The sequence below is a fragment of the Nematolebias whitei genome, chromosome 3, assembly GCF_014905685.2.
Source record: "Nematolebias whitei isolate Nwh7 chromosome 3, NemWhi1, whole genome shotgun sequence".
NCBI lineage: Eukaryota > Metazoa > Chordata > Actinopteri > Cyprinodontiformes > Rivulidae > Nematolebias > Nematolebias whitei.
Window position 1 is genome coordinate 14,449,219 of NC_056500.1, and position 14,701 is coordinate 14,463,919.

General features: G+C 39.8%; 1 protein-coding gene across 1 annotated transcript in view; it reads right to left on the reverse strand.

Moving 5' to 3' along the window:
* The window catches only part of mast3b (microtubule associated serine/threonine kinase 3b), a 39,338-nt gene that overhangs the window by 15,786 nt on the left and 8,851 nt on the right, over nucleotides 1-14,701 (reverse strand). The window contains exons 3-5 of the mRNA XM_037698020.1: nucleotides 8,012-8,100; nucleotides 7,380-7,452; nucleotides 5,803-5,881 (exon numbers count right to left, since the gene is read on the reverse strand). Coding sequence (XP_037553948.1) covers nucleotides 5,803-5,881; nucleotides 7,380-7,452; nucleotides 8,012-8,100 — 241 coding nt within the window. The remainder of the gene's footprint in view (nucleotides 1-5,802; nucleotides 5,882-7,379; nucleotides 7,453-8,011; nucleotides 8,101-14,701) is intronic.

Here is a 14,701-nt window from a genome sequence, read left to right on the forward strand (position 1 = left end):
TTATTTTTTTTTTATATAAAAAGACCAGATTCTGGTAAAGAAGAAGGTTAAAAAAAAAAAAAATCTATTTTACCTTTTTTTTTTTATTATTTGTAAAATATCTATGAACTATGTAGCCAGTGCGGCACGGTGGCGCAGTTGGTAGAGCTGCCGCCTCTCAGCGAGTTGGGCGTGCCGGACTAAATTCCGGCCTGAGGCCTTTCTGGGTGGAGTTTGTATGCTCTCTCCGTGCATGCGAGGGTTTTCTCTGGGTACTCCGATTTCCTCCCACGGTCCCAAAACATGCATGTTAGACTGATTGGTAACTCTAAATTGTCCCTAGGTGTGAGTGAGAGAGTGAATGGTTGTCTGTCTTGTTTGTCAGTGTGTCCCTGTGATGGACTGACTCAAAACTTGTCCAGGGTGTCCCCCACCTCTCACTCAGTTATGACTGGACATGGGCACCAGTGACCCCCGTGACCCGAAAAGGAAGAAGCGGGAAAAGATGATGGATGGTTGGAAGCAGACAGTCCCTCATATAAAGAAATAAAGCATAAAGTTCAAGTATATTTTACTCCTTGTATGCGTTCCAGTGTTCACATATTTGCAAAAAAGAAAAATGACAGAAAAACTTTCTGAACTAATCCTTTCTTGTCGTTAGTATTGTAGTGAACTTAACCTGATGTCAAAACTGACCAGATGGACAGAAACTGTCATTTCATTGATTTGAATCCAGAAATACAGTTTGACCCATCCTGAGACTTTCTGTCTTGAATTAATCAAGTGGAAAAGACAATTCTCTATGATCATTACTATTTTACAAATGTTTTGATAATCAAATTGTGTTAGTTCAAACAATGTTTACATGTTGAAGTGAACTACTCATTTTTATTTACTTAAACAGTAGTAATGATTTTTATTCCTCAATTCAAAGTGAAATCAAGTTAGAGTACATTACAGAGTAATGATTCAATTTCTTGATCGTCTGCTTTGAAAGTGAGCAAGTTTGTAAGTGTGTTAGAGTTCAGGTTTCGGTCAACTAAGAAGTTTACTGAAAAGAAATGTCATGTTTAACTTTTACAGCAAGATACTGAGTAGAGACGCCACTAAGACTGGTTTTCTCCAACAATCTTTCTGTCTGTTCTTAAACAATCTTAATCTCTATCCTTGACTTTCCATAACACCTTACATCACAAACCACACCTCTGTTCTGGTCCATCCACCAATCAAAAAGCTCTCAAATGAACCGGAAGTATAGCCCGTTTAAATGTGGCAACTTCCCAGTTCAACAGTAGAGTTCCAGTAGAGTTCAAGAGTTGTGGAATCCAGAGTGCAGGGAGTTTGGGAGTCCGTGAATGCAACCGCAGGCATTCATGGATGCTGCTAAACCAAACAAGCTGAACCAGAGACGATTTTGGGAATTATAACTTCTGTTTGGATAACCTCACACGACTCCTAAGGTTTTAGCTGTTCTCACGGAGACGCTGAAAAGAGTCAAAAGAAGAGCTCTACACCGACGCTGAAGCTATCGTCTGCAAGGTAAAAGTTCTATTTCGACCAAGCGTACCGTTGGCCAAGCTGATTTCAATGGAGCGTGCTGTTCTGGTTAAAACAGACAAATTCCCTCACACATCTCTCTCAGATAAACTTCATCTTTCCATCTTTAACTCTCCTATCTGCTAGAAAATTAATCCAGATGTTTTCATTAATGTCTGTGGTGTAACAACGGAAAACCATGGCCGTATGGTTTCCTGGTTGTAAAAGCTGATTAATTATGTTGTTGTTTTCATATTCTGCCAAATTAATGTAAATGTTTGATGTTAAACTTTGATTCTGTAAAATAAATGACCGCATTCATTTTGATGGGTCAAAGAAAAATGACGTCTCACGTTACATTTCATTAAATTCAATGCACGTTTTATCCAGTCCAGAAAGATGAGTGAACCCGTTTAATGTATGAATATATCTCAGGATATGTCATACTACAGTATAACAACCAATAAATTTCAGTTTTATGTCAGCTTTGGTCAAAGCTTGAAAGAGCCGCATGTAGCTCCAGAGCCGTAGGTTGCAGACCCCTGTGCAGATAGTCTGTTGATGTTTTGAGCTACATTTAAAAAACATAAAATTAAAAAAAATAAATAAAAAAAAAGAATGTGGTTGACATGAAACTCAAAAAGCCTCACAGAGGCAGTGATTGACATGCGTTCCATCCCAAATCCTTTTTCTATAACACAACAAAAGATTCCTGTAACAGTTGTGTACAGGTGCTGGTCATAAAATTATAATATCATGAAAAAGTTTATTTATTTCAGTAATTCCATTCAAAAAGTGAAACTTTTATATTACCGGTATATTCATTCATTACACACAGACTGATATATTTCAAATGTTTATTTATTTTAATGTTTATGACTATAACTGACAACTAAGTCTCGCCTGAAAACCCACTTTTATTCCCTTGCCTTTGACACGGTGTGATTTGTTTTGATCCTGTCTGTATTCTACAGTGTTGGCCTTTTAGTTATTATCTGCTGCTATTTGTATCTATATTTTAATTTTTTTTTATTTCCTGTCCGCTGTGCTTGTTTGTTGCTATTGTACAGCACTTTGGTTGGCCTTGTTGCTGTTTTAAGTGCTCTATAAATAAATTGGTGGTATGGTAACTAATGAAAACCCCAAATTCAGTATCTCAGAAAATTAGAATATTGTGAAAAGGTTCAATATTAAAGACACCTGGTGCCACACTCTAATCAACTATTGAACTCAAAACACTTGCAAAGGCTTTTAAATGGTCTCTGTCTAGTTCTGTAGGCTACACAATCATGGGGAAGACTGCTGACTTGACAGTTGTCCAAAAGACGACCATCGACACCTTGCACAAGGAGAGCAAAACACAAAAGGTCATTGCTAAAGAGGTTGGCTGTTCACAGAGCTCTGTGTCCAAGCACATTAATAAAGAGGCGAAGGGAAGGAAAAGATGCAGTAGAAAAAAAGTGAATAAGCAATAGGGATATCCACACCCTGGAGAGGATTGTGAAACAAAAAACTCATTCCAGAATGTGGGGGATCTCCTGATGCATGCTCAATAATCCAGGTAGAAAAATCCAAAAAAAGTTCAATCTGGTCCTCTGGACATTCAAAAAAACAAAAAAAGCAAAAAAATCTAGAAACGTTTCGTCTCTCATCCAAGAGACTTCCTCAGTCTGAGGTGCTGTTTTCAGCTCAGTCTCTTAAATAGCACCTTCTCAGAGTGGATCAACCAGTTTTGCTGCTGACAACCAAAACCAGCTGCTCACATGCTCAAGAAGGACCATCAGCCTAACAATGGGTCATTAGCACACTGATGGCTGTTTACTACTCACAGAGGGCTGAGTGATACTAGCAATCACAGCATTGTAAGAGGGGGACAGTTGAACCCAGAGGCCTCCACCCCTGTTTAACGATGGACAATTTCTTTTCACAAAGATGGCCTCCCTTACTCCTCTCTCAAACCATTGTTCCTCTCTGTCCAGGATGTGAACATCTTCATCCTTGAAAGAGTGACCGCTGGCCTGGAGATGAGTGTATGTATGAATGTGGGGGATATTCACAAAGAGTGGACTGCAGCTGAAGTCAGTGCTTCAAGAACCACCACGCACAGATGTATGCAAGACATGGGTTTTAGCTGCCTCATTCCTTGTGTGAAGCCACTCTTGAACAAGAGACAGCATCAGAAGTGTCTCGCCTGGGCTAAAGACAAAAAGGATGGGACTGCTGCTGAGTGGTCCAAAGTTATGTTCTCTGATGAAAGTAAATTTGGCATTTCCTTTGGAAATCAAGGTCCCAGAGTCTGGAGGAAGAGAGGAGAGGCACAGCATTTACATTGCTTGAGGTCCAGTGTCAAGTTTCCAGTCAGTGATTGTTTGGGGGGCCATGTCATCTGCTAGTGTTGGTCCACTGTGTTTTCTGAGGTCCAAGGTCAACGCAGCCATCTATCAGGAAGTTTTAGAGTACTTCATGCTTCCTGTTGCTGACCAACTTTATGGAGATGCAGATTTCATTTTCCAACAGGACTTGGCACCTGTACACAGTGCCAAAGCTACCAGTACCTGGTTAAGGACCATGGTATCCCTGTTCTTCATTGGCCAGCAAACTCGCCTGACCTTAAATACATAGAAAATCTATGGGGTATTGTGAAGAGGAATATGCGATACACCAGACACAACAATTCAGAAGAGCTGAAGGCCACTATCAGAGCAACCTGGGCTCTCATAACACCTGAGTGGTGCCACAGACTGATCGACTCCATGCCACACCGCATTTCTGAAGTAATCCAGGCAAAAGGAGCCCCAACTAAGTATTGAGTGCTGTACATGCTCATACTTTTCATGTTCATACTTCTCAGTTGGCTAACATTTCTAAATTACTGTTTTTTAAATGGTCTTAATATTCTAATTTTCTGAGATACTGAATTTGGGGTTTTCATTAGTTGTCAGTTATAATCATCAACATTAAAAGAAATAAACATTTGAAATATATCAGTCTATGTGTAATGAATTAATTAATATACAAGTTTCAATTTTTGAATGGAATTACTGAAATAAAGCAATGTTTTCATTCTGTTCTAATTTTATGACCAGCACCTGTATATTACATGAACAATGTTGCGATGCACGTGGTGAGTAAGAGCGATTGAAGTCAGTCAAAAAGTCCCAAGTGCAGCAATTTGTGTCATCGCAGAGTAACTGAAGTCTTATCTCCTACTTTTAAAATGATGCTGTTGAGCAAAAATCTGGCCTTTTCATAGCCGTGACTCTTTAACAGAGGGATCAGCTGGTGTTGCTGTAAACCAAAAACTTGTTCAGACAAGTTAGACGAGCTGCGATTACAACAAAACAAAAGTTTCCCCTGTAAGCTAAAACTGTTTCCTTATTGTGAGCTTGACCTACATCTGAGTGGGTATTAAACTCCTCATGTTCTCACTGACGTTTTTAAAAACCTTCACCCAATAAACTCATTTATTCATATTAAAGTGCTCCATTTTACACCAGCATTATGTTAGTTAGCATTAATAAACTCTGCCTCAACTCAGAGGGCACCTGTTAAGGATTTTTTTGAGTCCTGGAAAAAATAAAAAAGATCTTCACACGTTCCAATATGGGTAAAAGGATAAACAGTGATAAAACCGGCATTAGCTTCACTATTTACACAGTTGAGTGATGTCCTTGTCTGCTGGGGCATCGAGTAGCCTTTTCAAACAGAACATGATGTAAGTTGTCTGCAATCTGTTGCACTTTGAGGCCATGTGTTTTGAAAAGAAAAGGACAGGAGGGACAATGCCTGTGACATGTTTCCATGATTTTTCTGAGTGCAGTGAAGTTCTCTGAACAGACCTATGGTACTTCCCTCATGGATGTCAGGACATACTTCCACCAAGTAAACTGGCCTATAACAGCAACACATTCAGTTTTGGTTTGACTTGGCACACTTTCACAGCATCAAACTCGTAATCTTAAACTTTCAGGACACAGCCGTTGTGACAAAAAGGCAAGGTTTTGTTGAAAGTGACTGTAAAGCATGACTTACAGACACACAATTTATCTTAGGAACATCAGGACATGCAGACTGTATGTACTCTTTCCAACACTGAGTTCCAAAAACTGTGAGAATGACTCACTGAAGCAGACGACGCAGAAAAACAATTAGCGGTTTGTCATCTTGGCCCCGACATGGTCTGGCCATTATTGCATAAACGAATGGGCTGCTTAGGCTAAGACATTGGAGTTGTTTGGCTGCCACAAATCAATCGGGGGAACAGTGTTGTGTTTTTGGGTGACTTACCGAGACAGTGGAGCTCGGTGGATTGGTTCCATAGCCCGAAGATGGGAGAGAAGCCAGAGACCACCGTCTGCCCTCAGCTCTAAGCGAAAGATATGAATGTTATGTAAGCTTCAGCAGCACAAGCAATAAAAGTCCTTACATAACTATGAGAGCATTAAGTAATTGAATTTTCTCATCTAATACACAAATTGTCCTTTTTTTAACCATTTCATTTAAAGTAATTTTCTCCTGGGCAGCTTTAGAAAAGATTTCTGACAAAACACAAGCTCCTGACAGCACAAGGCATGGTGTAAGCATTCAAAAGGAAGCTACCTGTCAGCACGAGCCAAGTGACTGAGTTCACGACAGCGGGAAAGAGAAAGAGAAAAGCAAAAACAGGGATTCAGTAAATTTGAGGACTCTTGTGCAAGTGATCCTGTGACCTGTGGCATTCAGCTGAGGGATCAGTACTGACAACGCACCCTTCCTTGCCAGTTCTCATTAGCCCAAATGCAAAGCGTGAGAAAGCAAACAAAATAATTTGAGGATAGTTTTTATATAACAGAAAACATTTCAAGTTGAAGAACTGTAAGTGGCAAGTTTGTAGAGACCAAAAAGTATGTTTTGGTATTTCAGGCATGCAGTACATGAAGACAAATGTTATTCACGTTTCAAACAAAACTATTTGTGCTCGTGTTTTGTTTGCTTTTGGAAATTACAAACAAAGCAATTCAAGCTAAGACCTTTAACTTCCAAGACTTTTGATACAAGAAAAATATTAGAGGATCAACTATTTATCCATCTCCTTTCAGCTCTCGTGTGTTTTTCAAAGCATTTCTCAGATAAGTTGGAGGAGAAGCACCTAAACCTCTCATCATTTTTTAAAGACTCTCCCAGGGTTTCTTTGAGGTGTCGTTATACTTTCAGGCTTCACATGCCTGCAGCAAGACAAGCCTGTTACCATGGGAACCTTATTGAATGATGTGCGAGGGGGGCTTCGGGGGTACCCTGGATCTGACTACATCCATCCTGTTGAGGGGGAGTCAGCGTTAAGAAGACCTGGCAGAGGAAGGAAGGTGTGAACGTTCTGGGCTGAGTCAGCCTCTGTCATCGTGCTGCCGGTTCTCTTCCTTCTGTCTCTCATGTCTGTCTTTGTCCCAGCACACACAATGAATCTTCCAGGAAACCCCCAGTTGTGACCAATTTGCATTTAGTGTTTTTTTTTTTTTTTTATTGTCAAATTAGTTGAATCTATATACTCATGAGCCAGCGCTGATTGGATTTTACTGTAGGACACAGAAAGACTCATGGACAAATGGAAGTTTAATTTGCGGTAACACCAAACAAGTCAAATAATTTTAAACAAATACAAGATTCAAAATCAATTTAACTTCAACTATCATAATTGCTTAGGTCATCAGTGCATACAAGTACCGGTAAATTACAGGTGTGTACTTGGGTTTTTTTACATCTACCTGTACAATAAACAGGAAAAAAATTGTCAAAGTGGTTCAATCAAAAACAATTTCAATGTTTAGATGCAACCAAACTAGTTCCTCACTCGAGGGGTAAAGAGGCTTTAAATAGAGCTGACATACCTTCGAGCGAATGGAAAGTTGAGGCAGGCACTGGCTGACACATTTCGAGGGCTGTCCAGAGGGCTGCTCACAGCTGAAAGGGGTGAAACGGTGCAATTTACAATGTTAACAATAAACTGATGAAAACTAAATGAAAAGAAAGCCGCGTGACTGAGTTCACAAAGGTCAATTTTACAAAAAGAATGACCTCACGTCTGTGCAGGAACCTTCCATTAACGTGAGGAGAGGTCCGACATATCTTACTTTTCAGAACATACATCAGTCTGCACACACTTAATGCACAGGAAAGCCTCGTCTTGTTTTGTTTATCGTCTGGTTAAACTAGAGACGGCGGTTATTTACATACAAGCGTCCGAGTGCCTAATGAGGGCACTCAGAGGAGTTTCTAGTTTATTTGAGAGGCAGGAGATTTCCAAACGGTTGATGTCATCCTCTAATTTCTCTTTCACTTTTAAGAAGTCAGACTTCCTTTTCATTTTGTAAAGTGATTTTTAACAAGTTCTGTAGATATCATGTGGATCTTCATGTTTTCTGATTATTTGAACTGATAGAAAGTCAACTTTTTTAAATTTATTTTAAGTTATTTTTCCAGGTAGAATTTGTTCATTCATATAACGTGAATTTCATTTTACCTGTGCTGAGTGAGAGCGGGGAGAGTGGCCTGGACAGTGTGGGTGAGGGCGTCCCGACCCCGAGGCTTTTCCTGTTGCTGCTGCGACAGCTGTTTTACAAAAGGAGAAAAGAGAAGTCAATCGCCTGCCACCCTCGACACACATCCTTCATCTGCATCTCTTCACAGTTTGCATGAAAATGACTCTGGGTCAGTTTGCATAATGGGTGATTGTGAAAAGACGAGGTGTGAGAGTCCAACAAGCAACAAAATGAACCCTAACCACCTGGTAATTACAGCTTCTTTATTTAGCAGCATATGGCTTAAAATGTAAAATATAACTAACTCAATGAGCTTGACACAGGCAGCGTACCTAAACAAATAAAAGACCATTTTCCCCTTGGTTGCTGTCTGTTTAACCGTTTAATGTTCATTCCACGAAGCTGCAGCTCATTTCTTATTGTTTTGGTTAGAATTCTGTTGATTTCCTCACAATCAAGAGTCAGGAAGGAGACGGTGACGGTATAAAAAGCTGAACGTAATTACTGAGGCCCTGACTGAATGGACATAAAACTTACTAGGCATTTGATTTGTGCAATGATATTCTGTGTGTGTGTGTGTGTGTGTGTCAGCAGCTTGCAGACACAGTGGACAGATTAAAAGACATTTGACCTCTTAAAGTAATAGACGTTTATCCTATAAGCTTTGATTGTTGTGAAATGACGGAGAAAGCAAAATACCTGTGTGTAAACGGGGAGTGGTGGAAAAGTTTTGTTTGGGTTTTTTTGTTTGTTTGTTTTTGAGTGCGTGCACAAGACTTTTCTTATCTTCCTTTTATCCATGTCTCACTGAGAAAACAAAACTAGTCCTCATGATAAACAACATCTAATGAGTTTATAGATTATAAACTCAAGTATAAAGGTGCACACACGCAAGATTCGAGTTATCAATGTAATGACAATTTTTTTCAAGCTTAAGTGAAAATACTGGTAAATCAAATATTTAACTAGTTTTTTTCTAAAAGCTGAAGTTGTGAAGCTTTATCCTTTTGTGAACCGAGGCACCATTTACAACTCGTTTATTCTGTACAACTTGCACAGCTTTGTTGAACACCCATTAAATTGCAATGCATTAGTCTGTCAACTGATCTTGTTTATAATAAATAAATCGATTAAACATTGTTGACAACAAACAACAAAAAGCTGGTATAAAATCCAGATTGATGTCAAGTTGTCAACATTTTAATCTGGCTAAAAATCCTTAGAAAAACAGGTTTAAAATAACGTTATAATGTTATTTCATGGCCATTCTATTCTCTTTACAACTCTGTGTCAGTGTTATGAAAACACAAGATTATCAATAAATTTTCCCAATATCACTTTAATAACAGGGGGCGGCTGTGGCTGAGTGGTTAGAGAGGTCGTCCTCCAATGCAAGAGTTGGGGGTTTGATTCCACCAGCAGTCACATGCCGAAGTGTTCCTGGGCAACACAATGAACCCCTCATTGCCGCCGATGTGTGTCCCATCGGTTCGGTAGGCCTGTCACAATAACAAATTTTGCTGGGCAGTTAATCGTCTCAGAAATTATTGACGATAATATCGTTTGAAATTTGACAATAATTTGTAATTGTAAGACGATGTTAAATGTAAGACGAAATGTTGGTTAATTTTACGTTGAGTGTAGTACCTTTTTTGACCACCGGGTGGCAGTACAAGACTGTTTGAAACGAAGGATGGATAGTGAGGGAGCGAGCAGCGTGTCTCTAAGAAAAATGGGAGGGAGGCCCCTTGACGTGACATGGGCTGTCTCTCCATTTTTTCCAGTTCTCAAAATGGCGGACGCTCAGTTTGGTTTGAGCTCTTTAGCATAGCATTTTTCACACAAAGCTTTTAATTAAAAAAAAGTAAAATAAAAATCAGTAAACAAGTTCTCAGCTTCTTTTAGCAGAGAAAAACTTTTCACACGAAGGCACTTCAACCGTGAATTTTGGAGCTTCGACAATACGGAGGATGAATGAAGCACTGACTAGTTTCTACAAATTCATATTAGCCTTGTAGAGATCTAGTAGAGTGCTGTATGAATGGGTAAATGAGGCACAGATTGTAGTGTAAAGTGCTTCGAGTATCTTGATACGATAGAAAAGTGCTATATAAATGCAGTCCATTTACCACAACATCAACATGGGAAGTCAAGCCTTCAAGTGTCAGCTCCCACCAAAAGCAAAGCCAAAAAAAAACTCAAGATTATCTGCCACATACCTCACAAGTAATAAACTTTATCTTTAGCTATTTATCTCGCAATAAATAAAAAGTATAAGTGGCACTAATATATACATATAAAGACACAAACAAACATGATATTGTGTGTTTTATAAACACCTGCTTTTAATTTTGAACCAATAGTGATGGGCGGGCTAATCTGCAGTAAGAGCTAAAGCTTATCTTATTAATAATGTCTTAAAAGTAAACATTTTCTACAAAAACACTTCGAACACACTAGCTCCCAACTAAAAAGCCGTTACGTAAAGCATCTCTTCAGTGAAAGATTATTTCACATATATAGAAGCATATATACTATATATACTTCCTGTCCACTACAGAATGTGATGCAGAGACAAGACTCAATTAAAAAGTCATTCTTTTTTGTGATAACTACAAAAATATGTGCTGCATGGTCTAATACAGATGAAGCTCATGACTGCATGAAAATGCAATTTCTTTCTCCCTGCCCACCGAGATTTAACTCGACTTGTGAGATTATTTCCGCCTTCAGAGCAGCTCTGCCTTGAGAAAGATTATGTAACTACAACTCCAAAGCTGCAGGCAAACGCAGGACACAACTGCATGGCCATATCAGTTGAGGAGGGAACCCCGATGAAAGCCAAAACACAAAAAGGAAACCTGCTGCCAACAGACTTCAGGTCAAATGATCTGTTTTTGCACTGACAGCAACAACAGGCTAAACCTAATCCACAGATGTCTGCGTATTTTATTAGGATATACAGGTCCTTCTCAAAAAATTAGCATATTGTGATAAAGGTCATTATTTTCCATAATGTAATGATAAAAATTAAACTTTCATATATTTCAGATTCATTGCACACCAACTGAAATATTTCAGGTCTTTAATTGTTTTAATACTGATGATTATGGCATACAGCTCATGAAAACCCAAAATGCCTGTCTCAAAAAATTAGCATATCATGAAAAGGTTCTCTAAACAAGCTATTAACCTAACCATCTGAATCAACGACGTAACTCTAAACACCTGCAAAAGATTCCTGAGGCTTTTAAAAACTCCCAGCCTTGTTCATTACTCAAAACCGCAATCATGGGTAAGACTGCCGACCTGACTGCTGTCCAGAAGGCCATCATTGACACCCTCAAGCAAGAGGGTAAGACACAGAACGAAATTGCTGAACGAATAGGCTGTTCCCAGAGTGCTGTATCAAGGCACCTCAGTGGGAAGTCTGTGGGAAGGGAAAAGTGTGGCAGAAAACGCTGCACAACGAGAAGAGGTGACCGGACCCTGAGGAGGATTGTGGAGAAGGGCCGATTCCAGACCTTGGGGGACCTGCGGAAGCAGTGGACTGAGTCTGGAGTAGAAACATCCAGAGCCACCGTGCACAGGCGTGTGCAGGAAATGGGCTACAGGTGCCGCATTCCCCAGGTCAAACCAATCTTGAACAAGAGACTGCGTCAGAAGCATCTCGTCTGGGACTTCTGCTGAGTGGTCCAAAGTTATGTTCTCTGATTTCAGTAAATTTTGCATTTCCTTTGGAAATCAAGGTCCCAGAGTCTGGAGGAAGAGAGGAGACACAGAATTCACATTGCTTGAGGTCCAGTGTCAAGTTTCCACAGTCACTGGGGTGCCATGTCATCTGCTGGTGTTGGTCCACTGTGTTTTATCAAGGGCAGGGTCAATGCAGCTAGCTATCAGGAGATTTTGGAGCACTTCATGCTTCCATCTGCTGAAAAGCTTTATGGAGATGAAGATTTCATTTTTCAGCATGACCTGGCACCTGCTCACAGTGCCAAAACCACTGGTAAATGGTTTACTGACCATGGTATTACTGTGCTCAATTGGCCTGCCAACTCTCCTGACCTGAACCCCATAGAGAACCTGTGGGATATTGTGAAGAGAAAGTTGAGAGACACAAGACCCAACACTCTGGATGAGTTAAAGGCCGCTATCGAAGCATCCTGGGCCTCCATAACACCTCAGCAGTGCCACAGGCTGATTGCCTCCATGCCAAGCCGCACTGAAGCAGTCATTCATGCAAAAGGATTCCCGACCAAGTATTGAGTGCATAACTGAACATGATTATTTGAAGGTTGGCGTTTTTTGTATTAAAAACACTTGTCTTTCATTGGTGGGATGAAATATGCTAATTTTTTGGGACAGGCATTTTGGGTTTTCATGAGCTGTATGCCATAATCATCAGTATTAAAACAATTAAAGACCTGAAATATTTCAGTTGGTGTGCAATGAATCTGAAATATATGAAAGTATCATTTTTATCATTACATTATGGAAAATAATGACCTTTATCACAATATGCTAATTTTTTGAGAAGGACCTGTATTGTGCTGTTGCATCAGATACGCTGGTGAAGATTTTCAGCCAACCAGGACAAGGTAAATTCGAAAAAAGGTCAAACACAAAAACAACTGGACTTTAAGTTGAAATCCGAGCCCTCCTCCTTTGTTTAAAGATGGTTTCTCTCTTTTTACATAAAAGACTTCCTTCACCCCCCGCCTCTCTAACCAAATGAGAACATTTTGGTCCTCAAATGAGTGTCTCTTATCCTTGAGGTGCAGGTGAACAGATTTCAACTTTCAAAAACTTATAATGCATCCGATAGTTTCACACCTGTCAGGAATGTCATCCATGTGACCAGAGTGGCATCTTTGAATTAGATTAACAAAGACTTTAACGAAACCATACTGTGAGGTGTGACAGGTCAGTCTGCATATGTATGCATGCATCTTACCTCAGCTTTATAACTCGAACCCCACACTCCCTGCTCTTTGAATTGAGAAAGCTCCTCGGATGATAAGCGAAACGTCTTCCGTTACAAATAAAGTCCAGTTGTTTTTGTCTCAAACTTTTTTTTTGTTGTTTTTTTTGCGTCAGATCATTTTAAAAGCTGCTTTAGACCCCACTCAGTAAATGAGAATGTGCAGTATTATCTATGTAGCAGATAAAATAAAGATAGTTTGGGCTCTTGTTTTATTGAAGAGAAGCATTACTTGTTAAAACATGTGCTGGTTGCAGTTCTAAGAAATGTGCTGCTTTTAAAATAGCAATTTAAATATTTTAGGGCCTTTTACTTTTCTTCGGTGAGAGCAAAGAAGCCCTGAGAGGCTGCTGCATATTTTAAAAACTAACATTAATGCCAATATAATGAATGACAAACCAGAGAATTTCAACAATAAACCATGCTTGTCTGAATTTTCTGTCATCTTGTGTATCGGGTTGCACATTCTTGTTTGTTTACAAATAAACAATGGCTTATCCAGCTGTGTAAGGGTCCAGCCCATAATGTTTGCAGAGGTGCTTCTATTCGTGTGAAGTCCCTGGTGTGTGTTCGTGTGGACGTTTTATCTGAAACTGCATCTTGAGTTTGGTTTCTCCCAAACAAAGCAGACTTTTGGTGATCCACTATCAACAAAGCTCTCTTTGCTAGTTGATGTTCAGCCACTGAATACATCATTTTTATATATCTAAACATGAATAAACTACATACACACGATTCGTCTGTAAAGTCTTATATAATTATAGACGGATTATGGTTGACTTAGACATAAAGAGTTAATATTTAAGGCAAAATTGAACGAGTTTTCAGTTTCACAAGCTAGCTTAGACACAGCTGACACAAAGACTGTGCACAAACAAGTGATCCAATCTACATAGGAGTATTTGTAACGTGAGGAATGCAACATCCCGTCGAGGCTTTTGAATTGGTATTACATTTAAACATTATTTACAAACTCTTTCAGTACCTTTTTGAGCGTTTCAGCAACGAGACCGGAGCGAAGCGGGACTTGCTTTGGCTCGGCACCGCAGACCAGTGGCTCGGATCAGACATGCTCCTAGGCTCTTTTTTTTAAATTATTATTTTATGTATTATTTTAATAAATTTTCAAAGAACTAAAGTCCAACTAAACGTGAAGCCCGCTCCTTTTCCTCCTGCTCCCGCTGAACATCGCCTCCTCATCTCGGCGGTTCCTTTTGTATTCGCTCTGTTTGCCTCGTGAAGAAAGTCCTCAACCGCACGCGACCAGCCGCTACACCGCCCTGTCTGCCGTCTGATAGAAGCCTTCAGTCCGGAAAACCGCCTCCATCTCGGCTTCCCAGGTGTGTGACACAGCTCGCACACCGACCACTCGCCGTTTGTTTGGCCGAACCGTCGCTGCCTGCTGCTGCCTGCGGGCTGCGAGCGTCCGCGTGAGGAAAGCTGGAGCTTTATGCTGCGTTCAGGTGCTGCTCGTTACTCTCAGCTGCAAACGAGTTTTCAAGTCTACTTAAAGGAAAAGTTCTTCCTCTTTAAAAATGTCATTGATTATTTAATCAGTATCTTACCAGTTGCAGATAGATTATCAAATGAGATCAGTTTTGACAATTTCTTTTTTTAATTAAGTTTTTAAGCGTTTATACAAAGTTATGTCAGGTCCTCTGGATAGTTTATATATATATATATATATATA